The sequence below is a fragment of the Psammomys obesus genome, unplaced genomic scaffold (genome assembly GCF_907164565.1).
Source record: "Psammomys obesus unplaced genomic scaffold, mPsaObe1.curated_primary_1811, whole genome shotgun sequence".
NCBI lineage: Eukaryota > Metazoa > Chordata > Mammalia > Rodentia > Muridae > Psammomys > Psammomys obesus.
This window is the reverse complement of record NW_026592439.1, coordinates 2,246,941-2,268,113: the sequence shown is the minus strand read 5'-3', so window position 1 is coordinate 2,268,113 and position 21,173 is coordinate 2,246,941. Positions and strand designations below refer to the sequence as shown.

General features: G+C 40.9%; 1 protein-coding gene across 2 annotated transcripts in view; it reads right to left on the bottom strand.

Moving 5' to 3' along the window:
* Nucleotides 1-815: 815 nt before the first annotated feature.
* LOC129681382 (interferon-inducible protein AIM2-like) overlaps nucleotides 816-21,173 on the bottom strand; it is a 43,042-nt gene continuing 22,684 nt past the window's right edge. The window contains exons 2-4 of one of the 2 annotated variants that reach the window (XM_055613303.1): nucleotides 7,328-7,609; nucleotides 3,394-3,711; nucleotides 816-1,135 (exon numbers count right to left, since the gene is read on the bottom strand). In XM_055613303.1, the coding sequence (XP_055469278.1) occupies nucleotides 3,395-3,711; nucleotides 7,328-7,589 (579 nt within the window). In that variant the 5' untranslated portion in view covers nucleotides 7,590-7,609 and the 3' untranslated portion in view covers nucleotides 816-1,135; nucleotide 3,394. Of the gene's footprint in view, nucleotides 1,136-1,357; nucleotides 1,431-3,393; nucleotides 3,712-7,327; nucleotides 7,610-21,173 lie in introns of those variants that run through there. The other variant, XM_055613304.1, reaches the window with a different exon arrangement.

Here is a 21,173-nt window from a genome sequence, read left to right as displayed (position 1 = left end):
CCTGATTCTTGTATGTGAGGAAGATCAGTGATGTGCATGGAGCCCTCCCACATTGCCAGGAATATCCTCATGCATAATAAAAGTATAGATCATTAAATATGAGTAAACATAGATCTTAAAATGAGATTGCCAGACCCTCTGTAAAGTCTGGCATTTCCAGAAAGCCTCTGCCTTCAGTACTAAATGCTGGACTCCCTTCCTCAGCTGGGTTCCCTCCTCTCACTTATCTGGGAAAAACCCCAGCTCCTACAAGGAGTGTCACATAGCCTTCAGGAAGATTACGGGCCCATCACTTTCCCTAATAAGAATCTCATTCAATGTGTACCTGGGGATTCCTGGAAATACCTACCCTGTGCTAAGGAGATATCTTGGTACCTTATCTTTCAGCCAATGACATTTCTCCATACCCCTAAGGAACCTGGAGGATTTCCCCCCATCCCTGTTGTTCCCGTTCTTATGATAGGATTGTGCTACTGCATATAAATGAAGTATCCTAGGTGCTCCTAGTCCCAGCAAATCAAACACATTCACCTCCCAAACCCCTCCCAGTTTCACATGAATTAAAGAGGCAAGCACACCATCTACTTCACAGGAAACTGGTTGTTTATTCTTCTGAGCCTTAACACTGGGGGAAAAAGAACAGCTCCCCTTCTCCCTGAAGAATTCATCTCCAGACACCCCACCACCCACACTGCCATGCCACCCCACACCACCCTTAACTCTCCCCACTCCCACCCTCCACCCTTCCCACCCTCTCCCCTCCCCCAACCCATCCCACCCTCATCCCCCACCCCACCCCACCCCCATCTTCCACCCTACCTACCCCATGCCCGGCCCCTGCAGGGGTCACCAAAGCAGTGGCCCTCTGGGAGTCCTGAGCCCCTGAAGCCATCTATTGTTAAAATAGTTGATCTATTAAACTCATAAAAGTTTTCTTATGGGGAAACCCATCTGTGTCATGTTCCACCATAGCCTTCAGAATTTCTTTTGCGTGACTCCCAAATGGTTTCCGGGAGAGGCAGAACATTTGATTTTGAGCTTCATCTAATGCCTGGAAGTCAACAACACTGGGATCTCCACCAGAGAAGCTCATACTTCCGGCTTGCTGCCCTGGTAGTGTACCAAGGCTTGTGACCTAAAGGGAGAATTAAAAATAAATAAATAAATTATACATTACAGCTTACATAAAAATTACATCTTATTATTTGTAGTCATAAATTATTAAAATCATTTAAATCCTAAAAAAGTATTTTGTCAAATAAAATCTTACAGTATAGGGCTGGTGAAATGGCTCAGGGGTGAAGAACACTGTCTGCTCTTCCAAATATCATGAGTTCAATTACCAGCAACCATGTGGTGGGTCATGACCATCAGATAAAGGATCTGATGCCCTCTTCTGGCATGTAGATGTACATGAAAACAGAGCACTCCTTTATTTAAAAAATACACAAATAAATTAAAGTTTAAAAATATTATAACAACATATAAAAATTAAATGTTTTTTATAGGGATATATAACAAACTATTTTAATCAATTTAAGAAAGGATAAAGTACAATGCATTCCTTATTGGATAAATGCTCAAATAACTAAATACACTAGTGGAATATTGCCACTTTTCTCTACACACTAAGATTATGGCAACTGTATTCTCATCATGTTTTTTGTTCTTCCAAATTAAGAAATTAAGAGCAATGGGAGACAGTGTGTGCACACGTGTGTCTCTGTGTTTGTTAGTACATGTGTATGTTTTAGAAGCAATGCTATTTTTAAAAGCAATTAACAATCCATAACCAAGGGGAGACCCTGAGAAAAAGGGGCACAGAAGACTGTTTTGAACTGCATCTGGGAGACCTTGGAATGGGAACCCATGAATACATTTGATGGGCAGCATCCCACACTCCATTTGGTCCTGAAAGGGTTAGACTAACTTTGTAACCTGTATGTCTTCTAAAGGCTATAGTTTTGAGTTTTAGGTTCAGGTTAAGCTAAAGCCTCTTAGTACCTTTCCAGAGAATGGAGAAATGTGACCCTATCTGTGAGGACAGATAGAAAAAAAGTGAGCAAGCAATGACCTTCACTCAGCAAAAAGAAGGACCAGACCCTTGTCTTCAAGATAGTGTTTCTTAGCAACCAATCCAGACCCAATTCATCTTTTGAGTAGCTCCTGACCTCCAGCCAAGAGCCCGCAGCCCTTATCTTCAAGGATGAGCTAACCACCCCAACTTCAATTGCAGCTGCATCCACACTTGGCAGGACTGGCCAAGCTTGAGCACCTAAGACTAACCAATTATCTTACCTTATAGCTTCCTCGTCCAATCCTAAATTGCCAAAACTGCAACTTCAAATTTCCCACATTTTTTCTTTTAAAAACCTAAAGGCCTTTGTCTCCCGGTGCCACTCTTTGCTGACTGGCAGGGGTGACCCCATTGCGCAATGGTTAATAAACCTCCTGCTTTTGCAACGAGTCGTCATCTGTGGGAGTTTCTGGAAAGGGCATGATCTTGAACTCCTGAGCTATGAGACCCCAAGTCTTACAGTCCAAAGCAGGGAAATATCAAGTTTACTGAGGACAATTACAGAATGTCTTGCCTTCCCTCCCAGGCACTTTATTTAGATTTTCCAGACTATTCAATATGTATTTTTATATCTGTTCACTAAAATGTAACACTTAAACCTGGGTATTGCTTTCTTGACAATTCTAGAAATTTATGAGCCATGCACAGAGGAAGTGGGTGGGTGCTCCTGACAGAATGATATATATACCCTAATCATGCTCCTCTATAAAATTACATGACAGTTTCTTCACAAGAAATGAAACTGCACATGCTTGCTGGATTTGTGGTGGATCCCTGCCTACTGCTCTGTCAGGACTAAGGGATGGACACTCTACCAAGTTTTACTCCCTCTGCTACAAAGAGCCTCTTCACCCCATTAAGAGCAGGCACACTAGTGAGTAAAGGGATTGTCTTTTCCATCCACATTGTGACAGTCCTCAAGGCCATTCTTGGCTCCCAAGTCTCCCACAGGACAGGCTGAACTGTTTGCTGTAATTCCACTGAACCAGAAAGTCTCCCCATTCCTTCACTTCCTAAACCTCTTCACAAGAGCTAATGCCGAGAGCACTCAAAAAGATCCTCACTGAGAACCGTCCCTGTCAGAGTTTCTGCCAAATAGAGGCTAACATAGCAACATGTTAATATGTCCAAGCATGGCAGAAATTAAAAGCTTACTGGGTAGAGAAACTTTTCTTTTTGTACTGTAGGCGTATCTTTCCTGTCATAGCCTTGTTTTCCTGGTTTGTAAGCTCTGAGAAAATGAGAAGAAGGCTTCATGTGCTAGATGACAGGGACAGTGATAAGAGAATATGCTGATAAAGAGGAGTACTGCCTACCTTATCTTGAGGAGAGACTTTTATAGCAGTCTGTTTGTCTGCTGGTGGCAGAGGCAATAGAACAGTTTTTAGCTTGACTTCTTTCTTTTACTTTCTGTGTTCTTTTCTTCTTTGTATTTGCATCTTTTGTCTTTGTATTTGTAACTTTCTTCTTTGTATCTGCAACCTTCTTTGTATTTGTAACCTTCTTCTTTGTATTTGTAACCTTCTTCTTTGTATTTGTAACCTTCTTTGTATTTGTATTTTTCATTTTTGTATTTGTATTTTTCTTTTTTGTATTTGTATTTTTCTTTGTATTTATCATGGGTTTACCTACAACTGAAGAAGAAAGAAGAAAGAGAAATAGGAGGAAAAAGAGGAGGAAGGGAGAAAGAAGAAACAGACACATTAATCTAAGATACATAAGCAAGCATGGCTGAGAATTAGAATATCATTAACTTTCAAGAAGAAAATAGAAAGGAAATAGCAGCCATGTGAGGGATTAGGAGTTTCCCATCTTCAGTCCCTCTCAATACAACACATGACTATTTACAGACAAGGTACATTAGGGAACATCTCAGAATACAACAGAGGTACCTTCTAAAACCATGAGACTGAGAGAAGTTCCTCTAGAGGTTAAGAGGAATGGTTTCAGTTTTAACCATGATATCTCCCTCCCAAGATGACAGTAGTGTATAAAGAGAATCTCAAGGCACTACCCCTTCTATGGTGAGGAGGAAGGGCAGGGAATGAGCATGTGGCTTTCCCAGCATTATGGGATGCATTGTAGAAGGCTCAGTTTCACCTCATCTCATGCAGCATTAGCATTGAGGCATTAGCAAGACTGGAATAACAGTGGTCAATTAGAAATAAACAAAATGAAGTTAGTCTTACTGTGACCAATACATGCAGCTACACAGAGAAACCCTGTCTCAAAAACAAAACAAAAGAACCTGTTAAATGTAGTCAGAAAGGGGGGAAGGGGGGGACTGGGAGGGGAGGAGGGAGGGGCTTATGGGGGGATACAAAATGAATAAAGTGTAATTAATAAAAGTTAAAAAAATGGAAAAAAAAGAAAAAAATAAAAAATAAAACACAATCCTGCATTTTAATAAAAGTTGATAAAAAGTTTTTCAAAAAAAAAATGTAGTTTCTCACAGAATCCAAACCATTCGGGCATGTTCATGGCTTTGGTTCTGTTGGAAATCAAACCATTTAATGAATATAAATATGGCTAACAGTGGTCACATAATAAGTATATTCTGTCACTGTATTTCAAACAACAGAAAGTAGTTGAGTCTTTGTCAGGAATACCATACAGACCTTTGCTCTTGTAGGCATGTCTAACTTGTGGTCTCTGAGTCACATGAGCCCAGGACAGAAAACCATAAACTTACTTAAAAACATTACTAGGTTTCCTTTGCCATATTTTAACTCCACTTTGCTGTTATGGAGTGGGAGCTTTGTAAATGAAGATGGCATGTGACTAATGTCAAAATGACTAGATATGCTTACAGGAAGTTAAACTGATATTCCAGTGGTTAGTTCTGGAAAACTATTTTGTCTTTGTTTGTTTGTTTGATAAGCATGCACATAAAAACATCCAGTATTGTCAGTATCAGAGAAGAAAATGGAGAACTAAGAGATCCCAAGAGAATAAACCTGTCATTCTATCCCACCACATCAATAAGAGCTTTTCAAAAAATGTCATTCGTGGTGTTACTGTGGTAAGATTTAGAAAAGTGTCATCTTCCCACTAGATAATTTTCATTTTCTTCAATCATTTGATGCATACTTTTCATCTGTCTAACCTGTCATTATATTTAAAGAATCTGGTTAGATTTCCTTGGCTATATCATACTTATGTGCTCATCTGTGTTCCTCTCCAGGCCTCAACTAGTGGTCAGAACCCTGCTGTCATTCTTTAATGACACTCTTGGATCTGTTCAGATATCCCTCACATTTCATGAGGCAAGGTCATGAGTAGATATGCTGGACATTTACCAGAATAAACACAGGTTTCTAGGAAACCACCCAGAAATCAATATTCTACCATAACACCCAATTGTGCTTAAGAGCTTCTAAGCTGCAAAGGAACTAAACTGACTTTTAGGTGAGCATGCAGTGCTGCCAGACACTCCTAAATTTTCAACCAGGTCTCTAAGTAGATCATTTTGAGCTAATCAATTTGATAAATTCCCACCATCAGAGGCCCTCTGTGGTGGCTCAGAGGGCCTCTGAAAGTCTCTACCCAGCAGGGTATCAAAGCAGATGCTAAAACTCATAGCCAAACTTTGGACAGAGTACAGGGAATCTTATGAAAGAAGAGAGATAGAAAGACCTGGAGGGGACAGAAGCTCCAGAAGGAGAACAACAGAACCAAAAAAATTGGGCACAGGGATCTTTTCTGAGACTAATACTCCAACTAAGGACCATGCAAGGAGATAACCTAGAACTCCTGTACAGATATAGCCCATGGCAGCTCAGTGTCCAAGTGGTTTCCCTAGTAAGGGGAACAGTGGCTATCTCTGACATGAACTCAGTGGCTGGTTCTTTGATCACCTTCCCCTGAGGGTGGAGCAGCCTTAATAGGCCACAGGGGAGGACAATGAAGCCAGTCCTGATAAGACCTAATAGGCTAGGGTCAGAGGGAAAGGGAGGAGGACCTCTCCTATCAGTGGACTAGAGGAACACGGAAGAAGAAGGAGGGATTGGGAGGAGATGAGGGGGTGGGGCTACAGCTGGGATACAAAATGAATAAATAAATAAATAAAAATTTTAAAAGTCCCATCATCATTAGAATGGTAAAATGAAGAGCAAAAAAATCGGTAAGTGGGTTTTATATCATCCTAACCAGAAAAAAAAAAATCAGGAATAGGAATTAGTTTGGGGAAAAAAACTAAAAGATATTAACAAACTTATTCAGCTGGCTTGCCAGTACCAGAGAAACAAAAGTGGTTACTGGGAGCAATTATGTGTTCTTTCTGCCACCCTGTGGGTAAACGTAAGAACTACACATGCCTTCTCATTTCGGCTACCTTTTGAAAATAAATTGATCAGAATCAGGCCTTGCTCTGAGTGCCTCAAAATTACATAACAACTTCTGTCTGTTTGGAATTTTATCCTTACTTTATCACTTAAACTGGATATAAATAACACTTGAGAAGACAGGTCACCCATGTGGCAGCACATACTTCTCGGAACTTCTTGGAACATATGGAAATATTACATACATAGTGTCCCTAGATTACTGCTTTTGGAATCTCTCGTTTTAGGGATTCCCTTGATAAGGCATTCTTTTGTTGGTTTTTATTAGTCATTTGAACCCAAAGAATGTGCCTATCTTCTTAGGGAGCAATCAGGAACCTAACAAGATGCATATAATTTGGTGGGGGTTAAGTAGTGGTTTATTGACCACAAACATTGCTTTGTGTCCTGGAAATTCATACTGTCAACTATACTGGAGATTTAAAAAAAAAAAAAAAAAAAAAAAAAAAAGAATAGAGACTCCATGGAGGAGAAGCACAAAGGCTTCCTAAAGAAAGACCAATTGGGAGCACGACAGGCTGGCTCCGCCAGAAGTTGATAGTTTGTGGCAAAGTTAAAGGATTCTCTGGTTTGTCTGTTCAAGGCAGTGCTTTCTTAATGTTATAGTCAGGCTGTCAGCAAAGTGTGAAACCTTAAGTACTATGTAATGGTATCTTTAACGTTAACACTGCCACCCCGTTTCCACAGTTTCTGCAAGTAGACTGGAGAGAGAGAATGGCGGAGAGACAGTGGGTGGCAGCCCTGACCACTGGCATGGAGAGATGCCTGAGGAATTTGTAACAGGCTGTTTAGTGACTCTCCGGCATCCAGGCAAAGACACCCTTGATTAAGTAAATTTACTCCCTACTAGCCTCATTCGGGCTTCCATCCTCTATTATATTATTAAAGGAGGGGCACTTCCACATACCTTTTTCCTTTTCATTCTGTAGCAACTTTGCAAGCATCATATATGTCATCTTTCGGAAAATATTAATGGATTTTTCCACTGCAGACTTCGCACCTACACATTTAATCATCAGGTCAGCTAAATCTGTCTTGTCTGCATCCTGCAGTTCGCTCCAGGGTATAGCAAACTCATCTTCAGCAAAGAACTTGAACCGTTTCAGCTCCTCCTTTGTCATGTGGTCCAGGCCGGAAAACAACAGTATTTCCTTATATTTGCTCTCCATCTCACGGCCTCAGGATCAGCCTGGAAAGAAACCTCAGCTGTAAAATGACAGCACTCAACACAAGTCTACATTCAGGATATAGAAGGTGAGTGGTTAACAGAGACTATCCAAGATGACCAGGCAGTAAGCCTGCATTCGGTGAAATCGGGAAAAACAACAAAACAAAATCTATTCAAGTGTCAGAAAAGGACACTTTCAAAGGACATGTGATGACTCAGGAATTCTTAGGGTCTATGTTTCTGTCCTCTCTAAGGCAAATTTGTTAAAGCATATGACATGTGTATACACTAGGCATACAATTTAAAAATTTTGACATATGTATACATGAAATATACCAGTTTATTCACTCATGGGCCACATTTTGGTGTTCTGTCTTGTCAAAAATCAAGTTCATAAGATTCTTCTCCTGTGCTTCTCTCTAGAGATTTTAAATCTAATCTCTTAACCTGTACAACTATGGCCTATTCTGGATTCGCTTATGTATGGTATGAAATTATGCAAAGATCCTTTTGTTCATGTAGCAAGAATTTTCTGCAATCATATGGAGAAGGCCACGTCTTCTTCATTTGCCTCTGCCAAAAACCACTTTCCCATATATGTGTTGGTCTACTTAAGGATTCTTTCCCCTGTTCTTTAATTTGTCTCTCTGTTAATTTGGGATGTGTGTGATATTTTGAATGGGAACACTCAATAAAATGAAAGTGTCATCTGTGTCAATTAACATCCAAACTACATGCAAAACCTCAAGGAAAATTTCTAGGGATCATTCTAAAACCTGCACAGAAAGGTTAGAACAGACATATAGAAAATAAGTTAAAATATTCTCCAAGAAACACTACATTTACTATTTGTAAGCACTTTTACAAAGGTGTAACAAAGAAAATCAGAGCTTAAGTGGAAAAAAGTTGGCATAAAATCAAAGAAATACGGCATGCAAACAATATGTATAAATCTTTAAGAATGATCAGCAGTGAAAAGTGTTCAGATAAATATGAAATGATAATATTTCATCTTTATATCATAATAAATACTCACCTGGATTAAACACCTAAATAGGAACAGTAATACAGTTGAGAAAACCTGTTTTGTTTTTTTTTTGTTTTTTGTTTTTTGTTTTGTTTTTTAACTTTACTTTAAGGAACAGGAAAGTTTCCTAAACAATGTACAAAAAGAACAGGTTAGAGAGGCAGGAATGTATGAGAGTTCATTGAATTCATATTCTAAATTTCTTCATATAAAATACAAACAATGCAAACATCATAAAGGAGAAGGAGAAAGAAAGGTCCAAACTGAGAAGACACCACCTTGAGTGTCCATAATGAATAAATGCCTTGTATTTCAGAATATATGAGAAAACAAGTAAAATTATCAACAGTCCAAGTGAAAAGTGGTCAAAAGCTATGAATAAGCATATGTGATGAAGATATATGGAAATATCTTTGACATTACAGCCATGAGACATTACTAGTAATTAGTTACTTAGGAGAAAACAAGGTGACCAAGAGAGGGTGTTCACAAGAGGCTAAGACCTTGAGGGTCCCCAGTGCCAAAGCCAAAGTCAATGAGCTCTATAGAGTATGGTTAATGAGCCCTTAAACTGTCCTGGTAAAGACAGGTCAGGTTAGGAAGAGATGGGAATGGCTCAGCTTAGACAGGCAGTGCTCATGTGTAAAGCCCAAAATTACCATAAGCATCCTTTCCAACATAGAAAATACACCCAAAACAGTCACAGTCATAAATCTGCAAAAGTGTAACAGTCCTTTTGGTAACAGGGAGGAAGGAAATCTCCTCTGACTTAGCATGTGCTAGTCACCTCAGCATGCTTTCTGCTGTGAAACTTTAATCTTCCTAAACCCTTCTTTGATAAAAACATAATCATATTTAATCACATTTTATATGAAAAATTAGGACACCAATTTCTCTGACACTTGTTTATCTTATTTACAGACAATTTGAATTTTACTACAATTTACAAGTCTACTTAAAAAGTTCTACAGTATAGAGCGCCTGACTACTGTGCAGGAGGCTCTGGGTTCACTCGCCAGGACCACAGGACAGAACCGGGTTAGTTAGAGGGTGATCCTATGCGGAGGGAATGCATTCCTCTCTGATCGGCAGCCCCACGGCCAGCATTAGTCCAGTAGTTGAAGCTGTATTCTGGGAGCACAGTGCTGTGCTGTGCACGATACATACTCAAAGTGTTTACACAGGGGGCCTGGAAAAGGGGAAGAGAAAAACATATGTATATAGGCAGGACTGACTTATCTCTAAATTGGGAGGATTCTTCACACTACAGGAACGTGCCCAGTAAGGCATACCTAGAAAACACCAGCTATGCAGCAATTGTTGGTTAAGTTTGGTTTTCAAGGCAGAATGATTTGCCTGATGTCACGTGGCTTATAAAGCATGACCAGTTGGCCTAACCTCAAGTCTGAATCTAAGCCCTTTGTTCTTCCTCTTGCCAACTGTCTTTGTATTATTCAGAAAATGTGAAATAATACCTTTAAATTAAAACAAACCAAAACAAATCCTAGTGTGATTGGCTGTGATTTGAAAACAACCATCCCTTAAATGCCCATATGTAACTCTCTTGCAATTTTAATGATGATATAATAATTGTCATCTTTTTTTCTTGCCAAAACCATTTTTCTCTCTTTACAGGGGGTCTGCATAGCTGAAACCCACTGTCTATAGATATCTGCTTAACCTTCCCTGTGTTTATTCTATAAAATAGGACCTCGCCTGTTCCTGTCTGTTACACAAACTGTTTCCCTTTCTTCTCTCCTTGTTTACTTAGCAATTCAGTATTTTTTCTTTGTTTATTAGTTCATGTTCTGGGCTGGAACAAATGTGGCTTGTGGGCAAGGAGTCTTGTTGTTCATTTCTGCAGTCTTACCTCCTAAAATAGCATCTGTGAAATAACTGAAAGGACCAGGCCCCCAAAGTCATCAGTCCCAGGAACTAGGCAATGGGTCACCAATCTCAAGAATAAGAAAACCATAAAATTACCAAGGAATATCCTGGAGGTTACCACAAGAACGGGAAGGTATCTTATCTCAGGGTGGGGCATATGTACTGGGCAGCCCACCAACCTAACACTCCTGATGTTAATTAGCCAATCACTTTGTAACATGCTTGCTTGTTGAATATCATCCAATCCTGTAACTGCTAAGCTGGGAATTCCCAGTTCTTGCTCAATTCCCAGATAAAAACGTGCCATGTAACTGCTCGGGGCTCTCCTCTCTGATCCACTGCATCAGTGATGGTGGAGAGACTGAGCTTAAGCCAGAAAAAGCTTTTTGCTTTTGCATACGTGGTCTGGCTCCTGGTGGTCTTTGGGGACCTCAAGATCTTGGCACTACACAAGTATTTAATAAAACATTTGGTGAGTGAGTAGGCTAGGCTTCTCTAAATACAAACACAGCCTTCAGCTTCTCCGCATTCCACGCTGTTTTCAGGGTGCATTTGGTTTGATTAAGAAACCAATAGATTTTAGTGGGTTTTTATTCTATGTTGTATGTTTATATGAGTGAGTATATACCGTGTTTGTCTTTTTGCTTCTGGGACAACTCACTCAGGATGATCCTTTCCAGGTCCCACCATTTACCTGCAAATTTCATGATCTCCTTATTTTTCATTGCTGAGTAATACTCCATTGTATAGATGTACCACAGTTTCTGCATCCATTCTTCAGTTGTGGGGCATCTGGGCTGTTTCCAGCTTCTAGCTATTACAAATAAAGCTGCTACAAACATGGTTGAGCAAATGTCCTTTTTGTGTACTTGAGCCTCTTTTGGATATATGCCTAGGAGTGGTATGGCTGGATCTTGAGGAAGCGCTATTCCTAGTTGTCTGAGAAAGCACCAGATTGATTTACAGAGTGGTTGTACCAGTTTACATTCCCACCAGCAGTGGTGGAGGATTCCTCTTTCTCCACAACCTCTCCAGCATGTGTTGTCACTTGAGTTTTTGATCTTGGAGAATAAACCCACTAAAATCTGTACATCTAAACAAACTAAGCAAAAGAGAGGACCCTAACTAAAATGTTCAATCCCCATCCTGAAAGGCAAAGAGGATGGACATCAGAAGAAAAAGAAAACAGGAAACAACCTAGGAACCTGCTACAGAGGGCCTCTGAAGGCCAGAAGAAGAAAACAGGAAACAACCTCGGAACCTGCCACAGAGGGCATCTGAAAGCCTCTGCCGTGCAGACAGTCAAAGCAGATGCTGAGCCCGATGGCCAACTGTCGGGCAGAGTGAATGGAATTTTATGTAAGAAGTGGGAAATAGTAAGAGCTGGAGGGGATGGGAACTCCACAAGGAGAGCAACAGAACAAGAAAATTTGAACACAGGGAACTTCCCAGAGACTCATACTCCAGCCAAGGACTATTCATGGAGATAACCTAGAACCCTGACAATGCAGCCACTTCTGATGAGAACTGATAGACTAAGATCAGAAAGCAGGAGAGGAGGACTTCCCCTATCAGTGGACTTGGGGAGGGGCATGCATGCAGAAAGGGGGGGAGGGGGTACTGGGAGGGGAGGAAGGAGGGGCTTATGGGGGGATACAAAATGAATAAAGTGTAATTAATAAAAGTTAAATAAAAATTTTAAAAAAATATGAAAAAAAAAACCAACAGAACAAGATGGCAGCTAAATAAGGACCCTTAGCTACCATCTTCTCACATCAGCTATTTATACCCCAAACTACCCTCCTGATACCTAAAGAAGCTGACTCAAATTTCGACTGATAATAAGAAAAGATACATTGAAGAGATGGGAATGAAAGATTTGTTCATACTGACACGTGAGAGGAAGAAGGAATTAAGCCCAGGCATTACATTTTAATTCAGTACCAGTTTATCATAGTGAAGTGCCAGTACCTGGAAGAATTCTATAACCTATTCGCAAGGCTAAAGCAAGCAACTGGAACTGTGTAAGCCGGACTGCTGACTTCCGGATTCCACCCACAGGCAACAGGGCCCAAAAATTAGCCCAGAACTGTATTTATGGTAATGGGAAGCAGTGACCAACAGAAAGTAAAGGCCTTTAGGCCCAGGCCACAGCTCACAGAGGAAGATGACTGCACGCCAGAGAGGCAGACTCAAGTTTGGCTAGATTTTCACCCGCCTTGAAGCAGGCAAGGGACACATATCTTACTCGGACTACATAATTTTCTCTGTCTGTGAGACTTAGGTGTGGCCCAGTTTAGTGTCACCCTTGGTGTACTCTAGGCTTGGGCATCAGCTATCTTCAAGTTAGTGTCACCAGACAGCTCATCAAGATGTAGCTATCACCAAACAGAGACTTATGGCCCACAGGGATGTTGTCATATTCTGGCCTGTTTCTACTGGTGTGACATAGACCTGGGTGCACTCAGAATGAGTAAATTCTCCAGAAGAAATGCAGAGAGAGAGAGAGAGAGAGAGAGAGAGAGAGAGAGACAAGAAGCCAAAGACCTAGCAGCCCATTCAGGAAGTGGCTGTTGAGGGAGGTAGCAAAAGAGAAAAGAGAAGACTGTTCTAGAAGCTAAGAAACTACAATTCTTTAAATAAAATATAAAAAGAATCAAACTGTGTCTCTTTCATTTGTTTGTTTTGTTGTAAGGTTACATAAGGTGAGGGCTATAGATGTACCATGGAATGAGCCATGTGGAGTTACTAGTAACAAGTAGAGGGGACAAGGAAGGAAGGACGAAAGGCCAAGCCAACTCTTGCTGTAGAAAGGCCAGGGAAATGTGATTGAAGATGGGGTGGGGTGGTAGGAAATGGAGAAAATGATTTGTGCTTGCTTACTTGCTTGCTTTTTCTAACACACAAGAAATCAGACTTGTTTCATGCTGATGAGAATGATCTAGAAGGGGCGAGCTGTGGTGTAGAAGAACAAAAGGAGATTGCTCCTGTGAATGAGCCTCAAGAGGATTCCTCTGGAGCAAACCTTCTGAAACAAAGGAAGCCCACTCCTCATTTCCTGCATCTGATGCTGTGAGGGACAGATGCCTACCTTCTTCGTGCCAAGATTTCTCAGTTCTTCAAGGATTTCCAACAGTGTTCACTAGCTGCCTATGTCTGACAGCTAGACAGGCACAGACTCAAATCCTGGCTCTGCCATTTACTAGCTGTGTGACATCTGGGAAATTACAACCTTCTAAGGTGTCCATATCATCATGTGTAAAACGACTATTGCTATAATGACATGCAACTGAATCAAGAACTTGAGACAGAACCATGGAGAGTAGTCATTCAGTCAACATCAGCCATCAATATAAAAAGTGATAGACAGAATTAACAGCAGTGATATTGCATAACGCGTAACAGTTCGATCTGGGGTGGGAAGTGATGGCTTGTGTTAGAAACTGGGAAAAGAAGATGGATGGGTATTTTTCTAAACTTTATTTTGAAAAGACAATGGATGAAAAATATGAGGAAACATGGAGGTGCAAGCTTGGGATCTTGCAAGCTGGCTGATCGTCTGGGCTAAAACAGACAGCTCAGGGGCAGACACCACAGTTCTTGCGGGAGACTCCCAGTGCTGTGTGAGGATTTAAGTCACTGCAATAGAAGGTATCTCGGGGACCCTGCAAGAGGAACAGCAAAAAATGTCAGTCTCCTAAAAAGACTGGCAAGAAATCTTTAAGAGAGATTGAAGTCAAGAGAAATGAGTCCAATCAAGGGACTCCATGGGACAGAACTGAAGTGACAGTAAAGGAAATGTCAACTTTAACAGCCGATGCCATTTGCTCAGGTGCACATCCTCAGAGGATAAGCACCATGGCCAGTCCCCTCAGTCTTTGATTCCTTCGGAGAAACCATAACATCGCCCTGATCCAACACTGTCTCCCTTCTCATCTCTTGGTGCCCAGCATGTGTGCATGAAACTGTTTTACAGCACTTCTGGTAAGCACTGCTCTTTGCCCAAGGCACCATAAAGACTCTCATGTTCACGGGTGGTAGGATCCAGCTAAATTGGCTGACATTGTATTCTTCACATAGCCACAGGAAATAAAGTGATGTAGACAGTCCCTGTTGATTCATCTGAAAGTTACAGTGATGCAAATAAAGAAAAGGCTAAGAGGCTGTCAGGAGAGATAACAGATGACTTGCTGATACTAGCATAGCAAAGAGACCTGAGGCACCACCTGATTCCTGATCATTGCCAGACCATCTGACAGTGCATAGAGGTTGATGGTGAGGATGAAGAGTGCAGGTCACTCTGGTCCACACAAGTCTGACCCAAAGGTCTATGCTATAAGAGAGTATCCAAAATCCAAAACCCAACCAAAACAAATCCAAAAATCAAAACGGAACAGAAGATTTGCTGATGTCAGAGAGCAGACAAAATGCATAAATCCTCTGTCCTAACTTGGACTCCTCAGCCTAAATTTGGAGCTGTTGATGCAAACATCTCATTTCTAATTCAATGTGTCAACAATGATGATATAAATGATTACTGTGGCGGATCAGTTGTAACAATATAAGAGGAAATGAGAGGCTCTGTGTGTTGAGTAGCTACTTGAATCCGTGGAAGTGGAGACACAATTTAAAGTACAGGTAATGAAAATAATTCCAACAGAAGCAAGCTCCAGAAGCCATGAGGGCACATGAAGAACATCTAACTCTGCTTCATGATCACATAATCAGTCAAGCAGTGCAGGGCCCCTTTTTCTCTCACTGCAAGACTCACCCCTATACACCCACAGATGTGACCTCCAACAGGACCTTAGGAAGGAGGCATCTCTGCCCAGCACATTCTGTGCCCTTCAATATGTTACTTTTCCCGTCATGCAGCACCAACCACCACCTGAAACGCTATCCATTTTCCTTCCGTGTTCTAAAACCTACGACCGGTGAGGATAGCCACTGGTCTCTTTGCTGACAGAACTCACCTCTGTATAGTACACAGGAAGTCTCTAAAACATACGTAAAACATATATGACTAGAGAGTACTCTTACGGTTAAACTCAGCTTTCAACTTCCTGAGGTCTAGAGCCACATGACAGTGGGAGATAGTTTTGATTTAGTTAGCTGAGGTGGGAAGATGGACTCCATTCCCGGGGCTGGTATTCATCTCTCTCTGCTGGAACGTGGGTGCAGTGTGAAGAGCTGTCTGACTCTCCTGACGCTGTGACTTTCCCTATGTGCTGGCCTGTGACTTCAAACTGTGAGCCCAATTTAACCCTTTGTTCCCTAACTTTCTTTTCTTCAGGAAATTTTACTACAGCAACGGGAAACAGAAAAGGTACTTAAGAGAAAGAGCCAAAGCAGAGGGTAAACGAAAAAGAAAATACAGTCATCAAGAGATTTAAACAGAAACTACAACAATGACAACTGTGAAAATGAAAGTTTAACAAAACTTTAGGCATACTTTGCAAATGCAGTAGCAGAACTCTTTTTAAAGTTAATGGAGTGGTAAGGAATACAGCTGAAGAACACTTTTTGTGTAAGTGTAAACAGAAGACAATGGGATGGAGAGAAGAAAAAAATAAGAAAAATAAACTGTGTACTAGCATAAAAAATGACTACCTAATGTGTATTCACACAAGAGTGAGCAGAGAAAGCAGGAAGAAGCAGAGAATTAATGTCTAGGGTCAGAGAAAAACCCCAACAGAAGAACTCCAGCCTAGCAGTGCAATGCCCCAGGGACAATCTCCAGTCCTCCCAAACAAATGAAACATAGTCTAGTTGGATGAACAAGGGTACAGGAGATGAAGTTTGTTTTGTTTACCTGACCCTGAGCCAGGCACTGTAGTGGATGCAGTGCAAACCTTTAATCCTAGCACCTGGAACTGTGATCCAGGTGAATCACCAATTCAAGAGAAGTTTGGGATACAGAATGGGATACAAAATACTAAGTGTCCGTGGATTTAATCAGAAGTTGTGAAATGACTGCACCTGGGTATTAGAATCATCTGTGCTTGTGAAATGTGGGGACACTCAAAAATCACAAGAAGAGACATGAGAAAATTAACTTTTCAGCTTCACCTGCAGGAAGTTGAAGGTAGATTGTGGCATACTTAAAACTGGGGAAATAATTGTCTATTATCTTTAGAAAAGGATAACATGGCCAGGCACAGTGGTACACACCTGACATTTCGCCACTTGAGAAGATGAGGTAAGAGAATTGCTTCAAGTTGGTCTACGTGGCAGGTTCTATGCCAGCCAGAGCTTCAAAGAGAGATCCTGCCTCAAGACATAAAACCAAAACCAAAAGGCTGAACTAGCTTCTGCCAGGGAGTGGGATTTGAAGTAGGAATATATGAAGCACAGATTTATTCTTTTTTCACCCAGTGCAAACGGACTAAAACTAAGGCCATTTTGAATGCTAGGCCAGCACTCTAACACTGAACAAAATCCCTATCCCAAAAGATACTCTTCCTATGTGTATTGTATTATTTTAATTTTAAGCTAGAACAATATATTAATTTGATAAGAATAAGGATTACATCTAAAACATAAGTGGCTCCGCTAATTCTACTATTCCATCACCCCCGGGAATCATGTACAATGATGTCAACACCATTGGGGAGAAAGGCACTTGGACTCATCCTATTCAGAGTCAATTTTTTTTTAATTTTATTGAGACATAATTCCCACTCTGTATCCCAAACTTTCCTTGAACTGGTGATTCACTTGGCTCATATCTCCAGGCACCAGACGGCTTAATGGTTTGCAATACATGTACTGTAGTGCATGGCTCAGGGTCAGATTCTCACTAAGAAGGAATTCTGTAGAGCAGAAGGTCCAGTGAAACAGGTTTTGTCACATATATATATATATATATATATATATATATATATATATATATATATATCACATACAATATACATGAGCATGGAGTGCATAATTGCTTCAGACACAAAGTGAAACTTAATTACTCAGCTGCTGAGAGCTAAACTTTCCCCAGGTTATCACACATAACAATACAGTAGCTTTCCCTTATACTTAAGCTGCTGGAACCAGAATGAAATAAAGACATGGAATACCCTGCTCAGAAATACTCCACTAGCTTCTGTTTGAGTCTATTGTTTTCTGCTAAGATGTCCATTTTATTTCCCTGTGTATGCCTTGCCTTTTTAGAACATCTGGGAATAATTCCAAACCCAATATGCAAACCTATTGTTAAGAATACTAACAGATTAGGCAAATCCTAGAAAGGTAGGTCCAAAATCCTCCAAGCCCACCCGTTCCTATTTCTTGCTCATCCTATTTTATCCTGAACCTGTCATACAGCTCAAAACACAGCTAAATTTCCTTCCATAGAAGAATCAATAACCTCAAATTGCTCAAGATTCTTACTGCAAACAACAGAATTGACTCCAGCTAGTTTAATAAAGTCTGTTTTCTTCAAAATAATAGCCTCTCAGAGATCACTAAAGGATGAAGGAACAAAGTCTTTTCACACAGAAAAGGGCCCCTCCCCATTCTCCCCCACCCACACCTCAAACCGCAGAGGAAGCTCACTGATGCTGGCACCTGCAGAAGTCAAGATCTGGCTCCACAGCAACTGCTCCAATGTCAGCACTAATGCTGTTTCTGTGTCAACAATCCTATCGCCACTTCACTTGGTGCCTAAAAGCCAATCACCCTAAAGAAGCCGTATGGACAAGATGGACGTGCTACATGTTTAGATTCTGATACAAAATACGTCAGACTCAGCCTCATCTGGAAAGCACCCATCAGGGCAAGCCCTCAACTGCTCAAGACAACTGCACTGCAAAAGAAGATGAAAATTGGACTTAACTTCTGGGTTGGGGAGGAAGGACTATTACATGTGAAGGATTTGTAAGATGCTGGAAAGCCCTAAATGTGACATGTGCCCAGTTAAAAAATAATAATAATAATCCAAAGAGGAAGAGATTTGAAGGCTAACCTAAAATGCCAGGTCAAGAAACCATGAGAATAATGGCATTGCGACAAAAACAGGAAGAGGAGAAGGCCAGGGCAGGTGATGAGAATGTGGGCTGCGCATACGAAGTGTTGAATTTGAGGGTACTCATGAGATATGCAAATAGAGAGCTTTAATTGAATATATGAGCCTGGAGCTTTAGATGAAAGGTCAGAACTCTAGGTAATGCGGACGGCGTCAGAATACAGATGGCAACTGACGCTATAAAGAGGATGTGGCTGTGAGGAGGGGAGCGAGCTGGAAGAATCCCATAGAGGCTCACAGAGCTCAGACAGCATGGCGCTGGGCAGAAGAAGCGTAGAGAAGGGAAACTTACAAAGAAAGGTCAGAGCACTAGAAGAAAGAAGCAGAAGCTTGTAGGAACCAGAAGACGGGATAAAGAAGGACATGGGGACCAACAGTATAGAAAACATTTGAAACTTGATAAGATAACATATCTCTAATGTTCTTACTACTATAGCTGCAGTAAAAGGATACCTGTGTGGACACACACTCACACACACACAGAGTTTAATTAGCTTGGTTACAGGATGATCATTTCACAAGGTACATACACATGAAGACACCACATTATGTCCTGTGAACTCATACCAGTTATCTGTGTTGATTAGAGCTCAAAAAGCCAGAGAGAAAGGTTTCAGATCTCATAAATTCTGTTCAGATTTAGGAAATGTGCAATTGGTTATTTCCTACAGTTTTTACCCCTCATTTTCTGACTTCTGGTCTAGGTTGCTTTGTGTATGCTGAAATAGAGATGAACAGACAAACGGTACAACACAGAAATAATGTCATTCAAGAAAGTTCTAGGCTTCTGGAGTTGCAGAGTCATACACCATTGTCTCCTTGTGAAGTGTTCTCCTTACCTACAGCCTGCACACAGGCCTTTGTTTCTGGTGTGTGTTGTTCTGCTCTCATTCTGTACACTCACCTAACAGTCCATGGTTAGACCATCCTCCACAACCCTTATTCCTCTACACTGAGTTCCTGCTGGCTTGAAAAGATCTCGCCATTCTTTTTTTCCTTCTTCTGTTCCTTCCTTCTTTTCTTTTTTTCCTTCCTTCCTTCCTTCCTTCCTTCCTTCCTTCCTTCCTTCCTTCCTTTCTTTCTTTCTTTCTTTCTTTCTTTCTTTCTTTCTTTCTTTCTTTCTTTTTGAGACAGGGTTTCCCTATGTAGCTTTGGCTATCCTGGACTCACTTTGTAGACAAGTCTGGCCTTGAACTTACTGAGGCTCTGCCCTTCTCTGCCTCCCAGAGTGCTGGGATTACAGGTTTGCACCACCACACTGGGCTCTTTCCATTATTTTCATCCCCCTTTATTAGATCAATTACTTACACAGCCAGCTCTGTCTCTATAGTTCTCTTCTTCCAGAACTATTCTCAAGTGCCCCAAGCTCAAATCCAGGATTCCCAGATCTTCCCATCACAATAACATAATACACGGAGGTTCCTGATATTTGCCACCATACCATACAGATGAAAACACACATTAGCTCATGTGACCTTGAGTTAAGTCCCTTGGCCTTCTAAAGCACCTTGTCTGTGAGAGTGATTGAGTATTCCTATGGGAGCATTATGAAAAATGAAAGCACTTAAAATATTAGGAAATAACAACTGAAAAATATAAAACATTCAGCAAACACCATGCGTTAGTACTAGTTTTATGACACTCTTCTGTGTCATTTTCATCAAAATGTAAAGTATGCAGACACCATATTTGAATATTGTTTAGAAATTAGTGTAAAAATCCAGCCAGCCATGGATTAAAAAGTGGAGGTGGAAAGATCATTTTAAAGCCATCTTTGGCTACAATGTAAGTTCAAGGGCAATGTGGGCTCCCATAAGTCCATGTTTCAAAAATAATAATAAACAAAGAGAACGAAACATACTGAGTCCTCAACCCTCAACGGTTAAGTGCATGATTTTTTACTAATATCCCCAAAATCATTCCACACCCAACTTAACATGACTCTTGTTTAACCCATGCTCTAAAATTCAAGACGTGCAATGACCCTGCTAACGTCTTCAACCAAAACGTCAGAGTCTTTGATCCCTCCCTCGCTCTTGACCCTCTGCGTCTGTTCAGTGTGACTCGTATTCTTTACCAGTGACAAGGATGAGTCAGAGGTGAAGGTAGTGCGGGACATGACAGACAGTTAAGAGGACACAGTCGACCTGTGCAAGTGAGGTCTGGACAAAAGGACCAAGCCTGTGCTGAACTTCAGGATACCTGTGGAAAAGAACAGGTTTCCTTTTCTAATTTACAGCCAACATTTATAATCATCATTTGCTAATGAGCTTTTAATGATAATAATCTATCACTCCATTTCTGTATATAAAAGACAGGTTCTTCTCTTGCAGTTTCCTTCATAATTAGAAACTTTCGACTTCTGCTTGCCTATCCCTTGTCTCCCACCTACCATGTCAGGGGAGATAAATGCTACAAAATTATGGGAAGAGTTAATGCAACTGGTGATAAAATAGATGACTGACAGTTACCAAGGCTCCATATGGGCAGAGAAGGGAGAGACAAAGACAGACAGAGTAATTTGGGTATACTCAGGCTAACAGAAGGTCCAGAGGATTGAACTGCCCTGACAAAGAAAGCAATGTGAGTTGTGTACATGTGTGTGTAGTGTGTGTGTGTGTGTGTGTGTGTGTGTGTGTGTGTGTGTGTGTGTG